Genomic DNA, 17,553 nt, shown 5'->3' with positions numbered 1-17,553 from the left:
ACTAACTTTGGTAATATTATCACTTTTATTATATTGGCACGGCACAGCCATTCCTTCTCATTCCTTCTGCTATATAAGTTGTTCTTTATTTCTTTAATAGTACCAGTCTCTTAACTAGGTTAGATAATTTTTTAGGTCATTTCCAGCCCATTCATTCTGTTTAAAACATCAGTTGATTTGTGTACAACTCATAATAAAATATATTTACTACAATGGTTATGAAATCCTTATTTTCTACTGCCTCAGTTTTTTTAGAGATTTTACATTTTCCTTCTGAAGCTTCCTTTAGCTGGTTTTACCTTGCACTAATATTTTTATTTGTAATTACTCAGGACAAACATTAAAAAAGGAATGGATGTGGATATTGGAGACTTGACATGGGAACAGAAGGAAAAAGTTTTGAGGTTACTCTTTGCAAAAATGAATGGTTGTCCTCCAATGTAAGTTCCTGATTCTTCAAATAATGGTAATAGTTCAATATCAAGTTATGTCAGCCCTTGGAACCATACAAAAATAAGGAGTATGAGCTGTTATGCTGTCATTTAGGGATGAAGTTGGGGATAAAGCATCTGGTTTGTGTTCGGGAAGTTTGAAAATACTGTAATAATTTTTAAACCACAAAATTAGGGTGATAAATTGACTAAATGTATAGGAAAATTAAGAAAAGCAAAAATAAAAGGTAGGGAAACAAAGAAAATTTAAGTTTAGATATTCCAAATATCTAAGGATGTAAACATCTCTGATAAGAAAGGTAATAACCTTTCTTATATATTTTTCTTTCTTTCATATATATATATGTATATATATATATATTTATTTATATTGGGAGTCAGGATTTTTGCCCAGTTGGTGATAAGGGTAAAAGATGGAAAATTACCCTAATTTTTTTTGTATATATGTGTTTATTTTTTAAATAGACAAGAAAAATTGTTTTATTTTTGTTACTTTGTATCCTTAAATTTCACAAATTTAGTTTTTTTTAGTGTATCACTTAAATCATATGATTCTGAGGCTTAAAAATCAAACTATTTCTTCAGTTCTTCAATGGATCCACATCCTTATTTATGTAGGGGTAACCCTACCAATGTGATTTACCAGCCATACAAACTTAAAAAATAATGTTAAATGTTGTTTTTATATGTAATTGGGGGAAAAATAAAAATATTATTTTAAAAAACCCATTCTAGTCAACTACAGAAACAAAGTTCTAAAATATTCATTATAGCACTCTGTAGTGACAAAGAACTGGAAAGAAAAGTGTGTGCTCATCAAATGATGAATGGTATAGGCAAAACTGATAAATGGATGTGATGGAACATTACTGTGCAACAGAACTGACAAATATAAGGAACTCAGTAAAATCAGAGGAAAATAAAAACACGCAAAATAGCAATATATGTAATAACTACAATGATGTTAAAACAAAGGTCACTAAGAGGAAACATAAAGAAATAACTGAAAAGCATAAATGTTCCCAGAGAATAGAGAATGAAATACAAGCCTTTCTTTCAGGGAGAGGCAGGAGAGGATGAGCAGAGAATGTTGCACGCATTGTCAGAATGGTCATTTTAGTAGGCATTTCTGTTGAACTTATTCTTTGTTAAGAGGGAAAGTTCAATTTGGAAGGGGGAAGACAAATAATTTCCAGAATTGACTCTGACCAAAGGCATCAATAAAACTTATTTTAAAAAATAAAGTGATAATAAACAGAAAAATATATGCTGCAGCCTACTTAAAAATCCACTCTTTACTTCCCCATTGCCCTTTGAGTCATCCATAATTTTGATTCTTCTGAAATCATGGTGTTCCATCACTGGAGATGAGTATTAAAAAGATATTTTTAAATGTTAGAGGAGTGCTTAGGATCATTGATAGTAACTTAATTATTTCTCAAATGCAATCCAATCTACTCTGTTCCTATTCAGTTCTGGGTCCAACTCGTTGCTCATAATGCATATGCATACAATGCCTGTCCAAATACTGGACTAACTTGGTGGATGACCCATCTATAATTGCATGGTTATAGGCAACATGTATTCTTCATCCACTTACTTGGTTTTTCATGTGTGGATTGTCAATCCATTCTTTTGTGTGGCTGTTGTTATCATTGGGGATGATAGGAAGATGGAACTTTATGAAATCAGTACAATGTCATTTTCAAACAGAATCATCTGGAAGACTTCACACTTCAGTATTTACTTTACCTTTACCTAATAATAATGATAATAACAGCTAGCATTTATATAGCACCTACTATGTGCCAGAGTACTGTGCTAAGCTTACCAATATTATCTCATTTGATCCTCACAGCAATCCTGGGATGTAGATGTTATTATTACCCCCATTTTACAGCTGAGGAAATGAAGGCAAACACAGGTTAAGTGACTTGTCCAGGGTCACACAGCTAGTGAGTGTCTGAGACCAGGTTTGAACTCGGGTCTCCCTGATACCAGGCCCAGCACTCTGTCCACTGAGTCATCTAGCTGCCTCAGTACTTTGTCTAACAACCTCTCCTGTTTCATTCTTCAACTGGAACCCAAAACTGAACACGTTGTTTACTCTAGAAGAGGTCTGAAGGAGGCTAAGAAGAGTGGGATTTGAGTGATTTCCCATTTCTGGAAACCTTCCCCTCTTAATGCAAACCCAAGATCATAATAGCCTCTATGGTCATTGTCCAGTAAAATCTTCAGTTTTTTTTTTCCAGAACTACTATCTCCCCACATCTCCGCTATGTTATACTTGTGAAGTAAATTTTTTGGTATGGAAGTGCCAAATTTTACATTTATCTCTTTTGAATTTTAGCTCATTAGATTCAGCCCAATCCTTCAGGGGTGGGGAACCTTCGGCCTCCAGGCCGCATGTGGCCCTTTGATTGAATCTAAACTTCACAGAACAAATAGTAAAAGGATTTATTCTGTAAAACTTGGACTCAGTCAAAAGACTGCACCCAAGTACCTAGAGGGCCACATGTCCCTGTAGGCCCCAGGTTCCCCACCCCTGCTTCATCTCATCATCGAACCATTGTCTGGCCATCCAATTCAATTCAGTTCTGAATCTCTCTGATTGTATTATCTAATTCATATCTTTCTATCTTCTCCACAAGAATAGTATGAGGTATTTACTCCCTTTCCCCACCTCAGTTGATTTACCCTTAGAAGTCTTAGAATATAATTGCAAGATGTTAATGAGGTATTAAACTGACTATAGAGATGATTCTATACCCTGGTGCTATTATGAGGTGCAAATTCCTTTCTGATTAAGCCAAGAAGTTCTTTGACTGAATAAACAAATAAGCCATATCTCAAGAGATGAAAGCAATTGTGGAGAGCCCTTTTGCGTCAGAAGGCACAGTTTGGTGGAGAGGGGTAAGGATCACGTTGATTTTGAGCTGTCTGACCAATAGAGAAAGATCTCATCCAGCAGGACTCAGAAACACATATTCTAGATAAGCATAGATAAAGAAAGACAGTCACCCAAAGGAAGAACTAGTTTCAGGGGTATAACACCCCAGGAGCCAGGCGTAGACTAGAGAAGAACAGACTTTGGGACCCAGCTGAGCAACTTGCCCAGCAGAGGTGCGGAACTCAAGGAGGACTTTGAAAGGACTGTACAAGGAGAGAAAAGACTTCTAGTCTCTAATACTAGGAGTTATAAGTTGTCTTTGACACACCTATATTTTGTAGATGTACTTCAGTAAATTTTACTTTAGGTTTGTGCTCACTATGTGTACTGTGTGTGTACTGTGTCTGTTTGTGGGAGAATGTACTCCAGGCTTATGGTAGAAATATTTGCAGTAATTATTTTCATTATATCATTTTAGGAAATGTCTTTGCTAAGAGTTAATTGTGTCTGTTGGCATTATCATTAATGAGAAGTGTCTCTGTGGGGGCTCATGGACTCTATCATGTAAGAAACACAGACACACAGAATATTAGAACCTGAGGGAGTATCCACCCTCTGGGAACCCAATGTGTGAGTGCAAAGGCAAGTTAGGGGAATAGCCCAGAGAAAGTACTTCACAAGTAAGAGGCAAGATCTTCAGCTGAGAAAAAGAGGGTGAAAGGGAGATGTGGAAGCATTGAAGAATTTTGGAATGTCAATAGAGAGTGGAATAAAAGGATTACTTTGCTGCAGTGAGGCCTGTGTTCAGTTCAGCTCAACATTTATTATGCACCTAGTCCATCCAACACACTCAGCTACGTAGTAGGGATATAAAGACAGATCTATGTCTGGTCCATCCTATGATGGTCACTTTCTTCAAGGAACTTACATTCTACTTGGGGGATGTAACCTGTACCCATCTAATAGTTGAGTGGGCAGAGACTTTGCTGGTGGGTAGGGAACTAATTACTCCCTCTTGGCTGCCTCTTCCCAACTACCCCCCTACCGCCCATATGTGGGTGCCACTTCTCGTTCCCAGTCTCCTTTCACATGAGTTTTTAGTTAGTGCTCTTCTTGGCTCTGACTCCTGAGGAAATGGTTTTCCTTTCAAACTTGAGGAAAAAACACGTAAAGAGGAGATGCTTGAGGCCAGTGCTAAAGCTAATTCCAGCTTGCTTACAAACCATTTGTTTATCTTGAGCCCCCCAGCTAGGAAGGTCCTAGTAATTAAAATTCATCTTTCTCTGGTGAATATACACAGATACACATATATATGTATATGTATACATATGTGTGTGCATGTGTATATATACATATATATATATAATGCACACACACCTCAGTTTAAAACCTACTTTTCTTTTCTGTATGTTTTACCACTTTTGACCTCTTCCTCACTTGCATTTAGTAATTAAACATAGAGATCCATAATGGAATGGTTGACCGTAATTTTTTTTCTCTTAGATAACTATTTTTGGGAAAAACAAAAACCAGCGAAACAAAAAGCAAAACAAACTCTTAAGAAACACGGATTGGGAAAAACTCATTTCTCTCTTTAGAAAATGAGAGTGGGAGAGTAGCAAAGGATGGGAAAGTGTGTGTTTACCAGGGCTCTTGTCAGCAGGTTGAATGGCTGCAGTTGTGTGTGTGTTTGGTGTGGCTTCTACATAGTTTGCCTGTTGTCTTTGTCTTAGCTCTCAGCATTTGCTCCAGCGTGTACATTGTGGTGTTGCCAGCTTGCCCTCCTGTCTGTGCCACTCCTGCTTCAGTGCTTGAGCCCTGGTGTAAACCCTTTCAATCTGATATAGGCTCTATATACACATTTGTGTTAAGCATATTTTCCCATTAGTCATGATATAAAGAACAATTAGAACTAATTGGAAGAACCACAAGAATGAAGTAATAAAACAAAACAACAAAGGAAAAGGAGAGCAAATAGTATGCTTCCATCTGCATTCAGACTCCGTATTTCTTTCCCTGGGTATGGACAGCAATTTCCATTGTAAGTTTTGGCGGGGGTGAGGGGAAGAAGTAGGAGGCCAAGAAAATTTAAAACTCAAAATCTTATGGAAATGAAAGTTGAAAACTAAAAATAAATAAATTATCCAAAAAAACCCCCCAAAACAAAACTGAGATTATAAAGGAAACAGTTAACTATGAATAGAATCTTTGAAGCAAATTCCTTTAATAAAGGTCTCATTTCCAAGATAAAAAACAAAAACAAAACCCCTGCTTTCCCAGGGGGTTCCCAGCACGCTCATACCTACCTCCCATGCTTGATCCAGCTTCAGACTTCTTTCATATTATTTCCCTCTATACTCTCCTTGTTTTAGCCAAACTGACCTACTAGCTATTTTTTTAACTTAGTATTCTGTTGTCTCTGTTCCCTTGCGTGGAATCATCCTAAATGGATTTTTTTTTTTGTCCTCACAGTGATTTCTAGTCCATCCTTCCCTCTTATTTCCCAGGCTCTGGTTTCACTTTTCCTCCCTTCCCAAGTTCAATTGTATAGTTAACCACTTCAACTACTATACTTGAATTCCTTGCCCCTTTTCCTACCATGGTAATTCTTTTTTTTAATATATTAATTAATTTTTAGTTTTCAACATTCACTTCCATAAGATTTTGAGTTCTAAATTTTCTCTCCCTCCTTCCCCTGTCCCCTCTCCAAGACAGTGTGCAATCTGTTATAGGCTATACATATACATTCATATTAAACATATTTTCAGTGGCTTATACTTGATAAACCTCAATCATGACTTATTCCTACCATCTACCTACACTCCTACTTTTTCTGAAGTGTTAGAAGAAATCACAGAACCTCTCTAATCTTTAGTTTCTCCCAATCTACAGCCTCCTCTTTTGCCTAAAAACCTATCTGCCTCCCTAGCCTTAAAAAAAAATCCCAAACCTCAGTAGATCTTTCCATATTTTCAAGCTCTTGTCCTCTAAGATCTTCTCTCCTCCCATCCACAGGCAATCTCTCAGAAAAAGTTATCTGCTCTTGTTGCTGCTTCAACTTGCTGTCTTCTCAACCGCTTCTCAACATATGGCAGTCTGGCTCAGGCTTATTCAACTGAAACTGCTTTCCAAAATTACCAGTATCTTTTTAAAAAAAATTAAATTAAATTTTGAAATTTTATTAATTTTTAATTAAATTAAATCAAATTTTTTAATTTTTAATTTTTAAAATTAAATTTTTAAAAATTGAATTAAAATTTTTTTTTCAATTAACAGGAATTTATTTTGTCTCCCACATCTTCCTGCCATGAACAGTAACAACAATAAAAGCCAAAACATTGAAACATATATGCATAGTCAAGCAAAATAAATTTTCACATTGCCCCTGTCAAAAAACCTATGTGTGTCTCATTCTGTCCATCACCTCTTTGTCAGGAACTGGGCAGCATTCTTCATTATCGGTCCCTTGGAATTATGATTGTTTATTGGGTCGATCAGAGTTCTTGAGCCTTTCAAAATTATTCATTTTTAGTGTTGATGTATTAATTGTTCTCTTGGTTTCACTCCATTCTGCATCACCCAGATCTTCCCACGTTTCTCTGAAAACATCCTTTTAATAATTTCTTTGAGCACAATAGTATTCTATTACATTCATGTACACTATTTTTGTTCAACCATTTCCCAAATGATGGCCACTACCCCCCAGTTTCAAATTGTCTACTTGCCAATCTGATGGCATTTGCCCAGTCTTTATCCTCTGTGCTGCATTTGACACTTGAACATCCTCTCTTCCTGATAGTTTCTTCTGTTTTTTTTTTTTTTTTGTGACATCGGTTTCCCTTTGTTCTTGTTTGTGTGACTCTTACTTAGGGTCCTTTGCTGGATCACCTTTCATATCCTACTCCCGGGGCAGCTAGGTGGCGCAGTGGATAGAGCACCGGCCCTGAAGTCAGGAGGACCTGAGTTCAAATCTGGCCTCAGACCAAACACTTGACACTTACTACCTGTGTGACCCTGGGCAAGTCACTTAATACCAATTGCCTAAAAAAAAAAAAAAACAAACCAAACCATATCCTACTCTCTAACAATAGGTGTGTCCTAAAGGCACAGTCGTGGACTCTTATCTCTCTCTAAGCTCTGTTGGGGACCTCATCAACTCTCCAAGGCTTAATCATCTTACAATTACACAGATGACCCCCAGAGCTTCAGTCTTATTTCAGTGTCCCATAGGCAACTCAAACTCAGCATGTCCAAAAAAGAACTCATCTTTTTCACAACCCACATCTCTTTTTTCTCTATTTCCTTCCTGTCACTGAGATTTGTAACCTCAGTTTTCCTTGACTCTTTATTCTCATTCCATATATCCAATTAGTTGCCACACCTTGTTGATTCTTCTTCCACAATATCTCTTACATCTGACCCCTTCTCTTCACTCTTACGGCCATAAAATTATCTTAGTTTAAACTCTTATCACCTCTCACTTGGGCTTTTACAATAGGCTCCTTATTGGTCCTTCTGCCTTCAGTCTTTCACTTCATCCTCCAAATAGTTAATGAAGGGATATTACTAAAGCACAAGTTGAACCATGTCACTTCTTTGCACAATAATCTCCTGTGGCTCCCCAATACGCCTAAAAATCAAACACAAACTCCTCTGTTTGGCATTTAAAGCCCTTTATAACCTGGCTGACCAATCTTATTTATACCTTACTCTCCTTCATGTACTCTACATTCTAGCAATGCTCCTCACACGTTATTCCATCTCTAATCTCTACCTTTGCCTAGGCTGTCCCCAGTGTCTGGAATACATCACATCTCTCACCATCAACTCCAGTGAAGTCACAGGTTAAAAAAAACAAGCCAAAAAAACAAAAAATAAAACCCAGCTACCTGTGACTCACAACTCAAGAATTCTAGTTGACTAAAAATTGTGCTTTATCTAGCAGTTTGAGAATATAGTTGAAATACAGAGCATGAAAAGACAATGAATGCCATCTTTGTTTTTTCCCCTTGTAGGAAACACAGAAAATCGTCTGTCCCTCCAGTTCCAGATTACGTTACTCTCACCACTAGAAACAAAGACACTTTGGGGTAAGGTCTTCCATGCCGGTTAGCAAGTATCTGTTTAAACTGGGTGCTGGATTGGGTGAAGAAAGTAGTGAAATACTCAACTGTGTTCCTATTTGAACTAAATTCTATTGTGTTTGCTGACTTGAGTTTAACTTTATTTCAGGGATGATTGCAATGTCCAGGATCAGACCTTCATCACCCAGCAAGTTCCACTCACAGAATCTAGTGGCCTTGTCCTTCCTGATATTCAAAAAGGACCAGATCATAGGGTATCATAGTAAGGTGTCTGTAATCTGATTAATTTCATATCCTTTTAAACCTTTCCAGATAGAGGTAATCACACATATTTCTTCTTTTTCTGGACAGGGAGCCCTTAGGATCTGTGCTGAGAAATAACAGCATAATTATGGGATCAGGGAAATTTTTTTTTAAGTATGGTCACACTAAAAAAAGGAACACTGTATTTAACATAAGATGAATTATGCCTCCCTTAGTGTGACATGTAGTTTTGGCTTGGCTGTTTATTTTAAAAGACACAAATGCACACATCCTTATGTTCTAGTAAATATAAACTACAATTGGTTTAGTTAGTGCAATCTCAGGAGTCCCTGTGACTATTTAATTTCACATGAAATTTATACAATATGACCTATTATTACCCAGCCTATGAATTATTGGAATCAAACACGTGAGTGCATACATGCTTGGATATACAGTCACACACATTATGGGTTCTCACATACACACCTAAATTTACATATATTAACCAATCAAATCACACAATTTTATAAGAGAATAAAACAAGGGGCATTCTACCTTTCCAAATATAGATCTTTGTTACCTTAATTAAAAGATAGCACTTCAGAAGAGATGTTCCTATTGTGCCATATCTTTTTTTGAAATTTAGGCTCTAGATGATTTAAAGTGATCTAATTTGGTCCAACATTCCCTTTGGTAAAGTCAGCAATAAGCCTACTACATATGTGATAACTTGGCATTTTATAGTATCTGACAATCTTTAATTTACTAAATACCCCAGTGAGTTTGCTCACTGGAGAAACAGAGAAATACATGTCTTTTCTTTGAAATGAGAGGATTAGACTAGACCATTTTTAAGGTCCCTTGATTTGCTTTAAATCTGCTTATCCTATAAGTGATCCAGCCCCTATCAGAGAGTCAAAGCCTTGTATGGGATGAATACTAGAGCTTGCTCTTTTGGGCCCAGAAACTTGTTCACTGGCTGATGATATATCACATTAGAAGTATATATAAGATATTTGAAATCAGCAAAAAAGAGATTACCGACTCAAAGTCAACATCTTCCTCTTTTAGTTCCATTCTGACCAATACAGCTTAGTTAACACTAAAATCAAGGAAGGAAAGTTAGGCATAAGGTCATTTGAAACAAGGCATACCAGTCATGTTGCTGTCATAACGCAATCCAGGCTTTATAGTATCTTTGTGTCATGAAAAGAATTGAAATTTCTCTTATGCTACAAGATGTCTTTAAAGGAATTGCCCTTTAATCAAATGACATAACTAAAAAATGCAGAGAGGACATAAAAGCATATGTATAACAACAGTCAGAGTTCTTCCCTGTAAGAAATCAAGAAGTATGATGACACAACTTATTTCCTCAAAGATTCCTTCTCCATTTCATAATAGAAAGATTTTTTTATTTCTAAGACTGATAAAACACTTGGAGTAGTTTGCTGAAATAGTGCCGTGTGTTTGTGGTCACTCTTCCAAACACAATAATTGAACAAAAAAGTTATTTTTCCAGACGACTCTGGGAAAAAAGTACTTTTAACAGTGGCATTTTGAAGTAGAAGAGACTGACAGAACCATAAAAATAAAACATGGTCAGTCAATCACTGATGCTATTACGGAGGGTTATATTCTGGGGTCCAAAAAGTAGACAACATCCAGTCCTATTTTGTGTTTTAAGACTTCTTCCACCAATTACTGGAACTCTCCTTTGGAGACACTAATGTCTCCCCTGACCCCATTTCCACCTCCAACCCCACCTCTCCTCTGGGTTCTCCCTTTATATAAGAATTTCACAGTTAAAATAGTAAGCAATTGAAAACCCTATATTGAAAATGTGACCACCAGGTGTAGTAACAAAAGCACTATATAGGAAAAGGAGGTCCCAAGGACGATCTGCCTGAAGGACTCATTCCCAGTGCATTGTGTGTGAATAATGTAAGCACAGTTGACAAGATCTATGGGAGAGATGGTTAAGGAGAGACAGCAGTTATTCAGGATAGAAAAAGCCTACTAAAAGTCCTTCTTAATGGCCCATAGTTGGCATAACTACAGCAGGTGCAGTTAGCACGGAGTCTTCTTCTTTCCACTGAGAAGTAATGGTCTTTACCTGTGTGTAGAATTGGATGCCCTAAATGGAACAAGAGGAAAAAAAAATTAGCACCAGTTCAAGTGGTTCCTATGAGTTAAGTAATATCTATAACTAAAACTCATTGTACTAGATGCTGTAAAATTGTGAAATGTTTGTGTAGAATAGTCAGAATAATTGAGAGAAAGTGATTAAAAAGTGATACATACTTCCTCCTTCTGGAAATTTGTAAACAATGTAATTGGCCATCAAAACCCAAGCACACTTTTGAATACCTGATCATGAGCAGAATGTGTCCAACACCCTCAAAAAGAACCTATCTTAAGCAACCTTAAAATCCTTACCCTGATCAATCTCCTACCAAATATTATGAGATTAGCCCTTAATTTTCATGAAGAAATAAAAACAAAATCCTTCAAACTTTAATTGTTTTAAGGCCCTGATAACCTGGAAAATGAGGCCTAAAACTATTAATCAGCCTATCCACATACGCTTGCCAAAGTGGTATAATTTGAACACTCATTTCAGCCATTTCTCAGTGAGTGACCAAGTGAATGACCTCTTTTGATAAAGCTGAAGCCCTCAACTTAAACTATAAGAGTAAGCAGCAACTTTGTTAACTTTTGCATAAATGAAATTTTTCTTAATTGAAAATAAAATAGCTAATGGATGGTAACTCTTACCAAGCCCAATGAACTATTTTTCTATAACTTGTCCCTCTCACCCTCCCAAAAAGCCAGTTAGTGTTTATCTGTTTAGTATATTTTTAAAGTACCATAAAATTGTTCCTGACCATGCTTCAATTGAATCTTATGGCAATGTGTGTCTAAAAGGGCAAGCTATAATGTAATATAACCTATAATTCATTATAATACTATAATGAATCCATTTAGGGGATAAGATTAATCTTATTTCTTAGATGTGAGAGTTATAAGGTAGTAATATATAATCTAGGCCCCTTTCTGGAATATACTGTATCCAACTTTCTTCTGAAGTGAGCAGTAGTGTGATATATAGAGTGCTGGACCTGGAACCATGTAAGAACTGGCTTTAATTCTGCCTTAGATTCTTAGATAGTAAAAATGAATTGTCATTTTGATAAATCCCCTTCTAATATTATTTGGTGAAACCTGACCCATTACTCTAAGAAAAATTAAATTTGATCCAATTAAACATTATTCTATTTAAGATATAAAACTATACTTTTTGAAACTATAGAAATAAGATGCATTCACCTGTAGTTTCCACACAACGTAAGAGTAACCATTTCCTTAGGGTAATAACCAATATGATTTTAAAATCTTGACTTGCCTTTCTAGAATCATTTTTCTTTATTAACAAGGGAAGTAGTATAGGTATAAAAGCATGCAATCCAGAGGATTAATATGTCTGTCTGTGGTCCTTGTGGTAGGATATTTACTCTTCTGGACAAAGTTTTTCATGTACTGCTAAGATTTTTTGATTTGCACGTTTACAATAGGGTTTTGCTAGTATCTGAATCAAATCAACACATGGGATCAGAACCAGAAGGGACCTTAGTGAGACTCAAGTCTCAGTCCCTTCATTTCACAGATGAGGAAACTAAGGTCTAGAGAGATTATATAATTTGAACAATATCACACAGGTAGCAAGCGGCAGAAGTGGGATTCAAATTCAGATCCTCTGTCTCTAAATCCAGGGCTCCTTTCACTGTATTAGATTCTTTCTCTAAAAGGGAAGAATTCAAACAAGCACTACTGGTTTGAAAATATATGCATTCTATTGCAGCATTTAAGGTTTTATCTTTTATTAACAACCATACTCAAACAATCTGCTTAAAGATGGATAAGATGAAAATCAGAATCCTTTTTTCCTCAAAGAAACTGGTCCCTAGGCAGTAATAATCTTTGCTTGATTGTAACTCTTAACTTGGGAAGTCAACTCATATTGTGATGTTTATTTAGCAGTCAAATCTAAGCATGAACTTGGGGGGAAGATATGTATAACTGAAAATCACACATGATTCCCAAATCTTTAGGTTATGGTTTCAAATCTCCCATCTCTTAAAGTGCTTGTAACTAAAGCTGCTAATGAATAGTAAGTTTCAATCATAAAGCTGGTCACCAGGTGACAAATCGTTTTGGCCACAGCAACCATCTCCTAAAGTATGGAGAGATTTCGATATCTGTTGGTAGAGCAAGTGCCCAATAATGTTGAAATCACAGCTCCTTTAAAGTAATGTTCTAGTGACTTATTTCTCCTGCTTGTAGCCTATGAATGAGCAGGGCTCCAAAACAGGAAAAAAGAAGCAATTAGATCTGGATAATATATTAAATCAATAAACATTTCTTAAATAACCAAGACTGACTACTCAGAGATACTTAACCAAAAGCCAATACAACATTAAGCCAAGAAACTTGAGTTTCCATTTCAGAATTACATTTAGCTTGTCAAAGGGGGAACACAGTCACTATTAAATAGTGATTCTATTGCTACAGAAATGGAAATCAGCAAAGACCGTGCAATTTAAGAATGAATTTACAGAATGGTACCTCTCTTCAGAAAGGATAAGTCTTAGAGAAGTGGTAGCAGGAATAAAAATATAAACACAACCTACCATTAATGGAGGACTTTCATTTTCAAGGTACTATCATGTAATTACTATTTCATTTTAACAACATTTGTATCAAGCAGGTGGGAGGTTCTTCGTTTTACAGAAGAGGAAACTGAAAACAGAGAGGTTCTGATCTTTTGCTTAGTTTAGTCTGTGCTGGAGTCTAAACTCTAGGCTGTCAGTGTTTTTTTTCACAAAATTATACTGCCCTAATGGCACATAGGAGATTATTCTAGTATGATTCTCATCTCTTGGGTCACAGCAAGTATAGAGAAACATAGGTTGCCATGGTAAAATCTATGCTAACTACATTAAAATTCCTTCTAGGGGAATTTTAGGGGACCCACAGTAGTACCTCTAAACTTAACCTTACTTCATGTAAACTGTTGGCAATCTTTTTGCAGTAGCCTGACAAGTATGTCATTCTTCCTCCATACATCCAAGAGGAGATTCATTAAGCAAAAATATAGCAACCATTTCTAATACTTAAGTTATTTACCTGTTTGCCATAAAAATTGGTTTCTCCTCTGAAGGAAGAGCGAGATCCCGTAAATGAGAACATTGGCAAAGGCACTGGAATAGGGACATTCACACCCACCTAATACAGAGTAAATAGAAGTTAACCATTAAGCCAGGAAATACAACAACTAAAATTTCTATCTAGTGAAAATTATGAAACCCACAATGAATCCTTATGATGGAAGAAAGTTATATGTAAGACTAATGTCGCATATATCACTCTTTTAAGTAGGTTCCATTGACTGTTCCCTTTGTTGGCTACCAAATCTTAGAAAACAAAAAACTGTTATGGGACCCATCTAAAATATACTTCACAAACCTGCCCCACATCCACCAAGTGAGAGTATTTTCGAGCAATGGCTCCATTGGCAGTAAAAATGGCAGTTCCATTTCCATATGGATTGTCATTCACCATCTTGATGGCTTCATCCAAAGTGTCTGCCTCCATAACCACTAGAACTGGACCAAAAATCTCCTCTTTGTAACAGGTCATATTTGGCTGATAAGACAATGAATTGGAAAAAGAATGATATGGGATATTGCATCCTTTACCATCATACTATAATTCCTCTCCCTTTTCACATACTACATCAATAGTTCCTCCCCAGTGAATACTGTATAAAATGCTTACTTACAATTCTAATTTACAACCTTTGTTTTCCCATGCATCTGAATTAATATGACTTTTGCCTATTTTAGCCCAGACAATTTGTCAAAAAATATCTTATTTGATTTATACCAAGAATGAAGGGATGGTTTAACACAAGGAAAACTATTAACATAATAGAGTATATCAATAACAAAAGGAACTACAATCATATGATTATATCAATAGATGCAGAAAAAGCTTTTGACAAACTACAGCACTCATTCCTAATAAAAACACTTTAAAGCATGGGTATAAACGGATTTTTCCTAAAAACGATAAGAACTTACTTAAAAACCATCAGCTAGCATTATCTGCAATGGGGACAAGCTAGAAACCTTCCCAGTAAGATAAGGAATGAAACAAGGATGCCCATTATCACCAATATCATTCAATATTGTATTAGAAATGCTAACAATAACAAGTAAGAGAAGAAAAAGAAATTGAAGGAATCAGAATGGGCACTGAAGTGATAAAACTATCTCTTTCTGCAGACAATACAACGATATACTTAGAATATCTTAGAGATTCAACCAAATAGCTAGTTGAAGTAAAAGTAGCATGATATAAAATAAACCCACATAAATCATCGGCATTTCTATATATCATCAACAAAGCCCCACAAGAAGCCACAGTAAGAAACACCACATTTAAAATAATTGTAGACAGCATAAAATACCTGGGAGTATATCTGCCAAGACAAACTCAGAAACTACACAAACATAATTATAAAACAGTTTTAAGAAATATTAACAATAAAAATGATGATTCTACCTAAACCAATCTCCTTATTCAGTGCCATCCCAATTAAATTACTAAAAAAAATTATTTTGAGCTAGAAAAAATAATAAAATTTGATTGGAAGAACAAAAGGTCAGGAATATCAATGGAATTAATGAAAAAAAAATGTAAAGGAAGTTAGTTTAGCAGTACCAGATCTTAAACTATAAGGCAGTAATTATCAAAACTATCTGATACTGGCTAAGAAATAGAAAGGTGGATCAGTGGAATACAGTAGACATATAATACACAGTAGTAAATGATTACAGTAACTTCGTGTTTGACAAATGTAAAGATTTAAGCTTTTGGGATAAGAATTCATTATCTGGTAAAAACTGTTGGAAGTACTAGAAAGCAGTCTGGCAGATACTGGGTGTAGAGTCTACATTGTCCACAGGTTCCAAAAGTGGGCAGTGCTGCCCCCTGGCGGGCACTGGAATGATCAGGGGAGGGGGGATGTAGTAGTAGCCTCTGGTACAATTTCGGGGGTTGAATAAAAATAAGGGGGCAATGACAGCATAAGGAGAGATGATAAGAAAATTTTGAAGAATTGTTGTACGTGTTTCATCTGTTGTGTAACACAATTGAAGTTGTAGAGATTACATTATTTTCCAAACAAACACAGAAAATGCAAGTTATAACTGATCAGTGGTTAAGTCCACTGACAGCTCATAACAAGCAAGTGTTGGCAGGTGAGTGTGTTGTGCATTGTCAGAAAATCCAGCATGCATAGGCAGGAACATGTGCATGTAATGACTTGTTTATAACATGATACTATATGGTTTTATGATGTAATACTGTGTCATCAAAATTTCAGTGCAGGAAAAAATCCACAAATTTCCAAAAAATAAAAAAACAAAGAAAAAACCCAACTGTTAAAGAGTTAAAGACAGTAGATTTCCGGGGGATGCTGAGCAATTTTTTTTTTTTAAGGGGGCAACAGGCCAAATAAGTTTGGGAACCTCTGGTATAGACCAATATCTTATACCATTTATCAAGATAAAGTCAAAATGGGTACCTAGATATAAAGGGAGATATCATAAGAAAATTAGAAGATGGAACATATTACCTATCACACTTATGGATAGGAGAGGAATTTATGAATAAACAAGAGATAGCATTGTGAGATGTTAGATAGACAATTTTGATTACATTAAATTAAAAAGGTTTTATACAAATAAAACCAATGTTGTCAAAATTAGAAGAAAACCAGAAAACTGGTTTTATAGACAGCTTTTTGAAGAAAGGTCTCATATCTCAAATATATACAGAACTTTGTCAAATTTATAAGAATGAGTCATTTCCCAACCAATAAATGGGCAAGGGATACGAACAGGTAGTTTTTTGATAAAGAAATCAAAGCTATTAATAGCTGTATGAAAAAAATGCTCTAAATCATTACTGATTTGAGAAATGCAAATTAAAACAACTTTGAGATATCATCTCACATCTATCAGATTGGCTAAAATGATAGAAGGGGAAAATGATAAATGTCAGAGGGGATGTGGAAAAATTGGGAAACTAATACATTGTTGGTAGAACTGTAAAATGATACAACCATTTTGGAGGGCAATTTGAAATTATGCCCAAAGAGTTACAAAACTATGTATACCTTTGACCCGGCAATATTACTATTAGGTCTATTTTCCAAGGTGATCAGGTTAAAAAGGAAAAGAACTTAAATGCTCTAAAATATTTACAGCAGTTCTCTTTATGGTGGCAAAGAACCAGAAATTGAGGGGATGCCCATCAATTGAGGAATGACTGAATAAGTTGTGGTGTATGATTGTGATGGAATGGTACTATGCTATAGAGGGCAGCTAAGTGGCACAGTGGATAGAGCACTGGCCCTAAAGTCATGAGGATCTGAGTTCAAATCCAGCCTCAAACCAAACACTTAACACTTACTAGCTGTGTAACCCTGGGCAAGTCACTTAACCCCAAGTGCCTAAAAAAAACCCAAAAAACCCAAATACTACTGTGCTATAAAGACTTGCATGAAATGATGAAGAGTGAAATGAGCAGAACAAAGAGAATGTTGTATACAGTAAAAGCAATAGTGTTTGAAGAATAACTGTGAATGACTAAGTTATTTTGAGTATTATCAACACTCATATCATCTACAAAGGATCTATAAAGGAAGATGCTATCTACCTCTAGAGAAAGAACTGATAAATTGTGTGTGTGTCTCAGAAAGAGAGAAAGAGAGAAAGAGAGAGAGAGAGAGAGAGAGAGAGAGAGAGAGAGA

The 17,553-nt window shown here is 35.8% G+C and overlaps 2 protein-coding genes across 2 annotated transcripts in view; one reads left to right on the top strand and one right to left on the bottom strand.

The window, feature by feature from the left end:
• The window catches only part of BBOF1 (basal body orientation factor 1), a 63,471-nt gene extending 53,847 nt beyond the window's left edge, over window positions 1-9,624 (top strand). Inside the window, exons 9-11 of the mRNA XM_027844865.1 lie at window positions 333-440; window positions 8,358-8,432; window positions 8,575-9,624. Coding sequence (XP_027700666.1) covers window positions 333-440; window positions 8,358-8,432; window positions 8,575-8,689 — 298 coding nt within the window. The 3' untranslated portion in view covers window positions 8,690-9,624. The remainder of the gene's footprint in view (window positions 1-332; window positions 441-8,357; window positions 8,433-8,574) is intronic.
• A 99-nt stretch (window positions 9,625-9,723) lies between these two features.
• ALDH6A1 (aldehyde dehydrogenase 6 family member A1) overlaps window positions 9,724-17,553 on the bottom strand; it is a 19,681-nt gene continuing 11,851 nt past the window's right edge. The window contains exons 10-12 of the mRNA XM_027844859.1: window positions 14,199-14,378; window positions 13,860-13,958; window positions 9,724-10,809 (exon numbers count right to left, since the gene is read on the bottom strand). Coding sequence (XP_027700660.1) covers window positions 10,705-10,809; window positions 13,860-13,958; window positions 14,199-14,378 — 384 coding nt within the window. The 3' untranslated portion in view covers window positions 9,724-10,704. The remainder of the gene's footprint in view (window positions 10,810-13,859; window positions 13,959-14,198; window positions 14,379-17,553) is intronic.

The sequence above is a fragment of the Vombatus ursinus genome, unplaced genomic scaffold (assembly GCF_900497805.2).
Source record: "Vombatus ursinus unplaced genomic scaffold, bare-nosed wombat genome assembly UNPS02014945.1, whole genome shotgun sequence".
Taxonomy (NCBI): domain Eukaryota; kingdom Metazoa; phylum Chordata; class Mammalia; order Diprotodontia; family Vombatidae; genus Vombatus; species Vombatus ursinus.
This window is presented reverse-complemented; position numbering and strand designations above follow the sequence as displayed.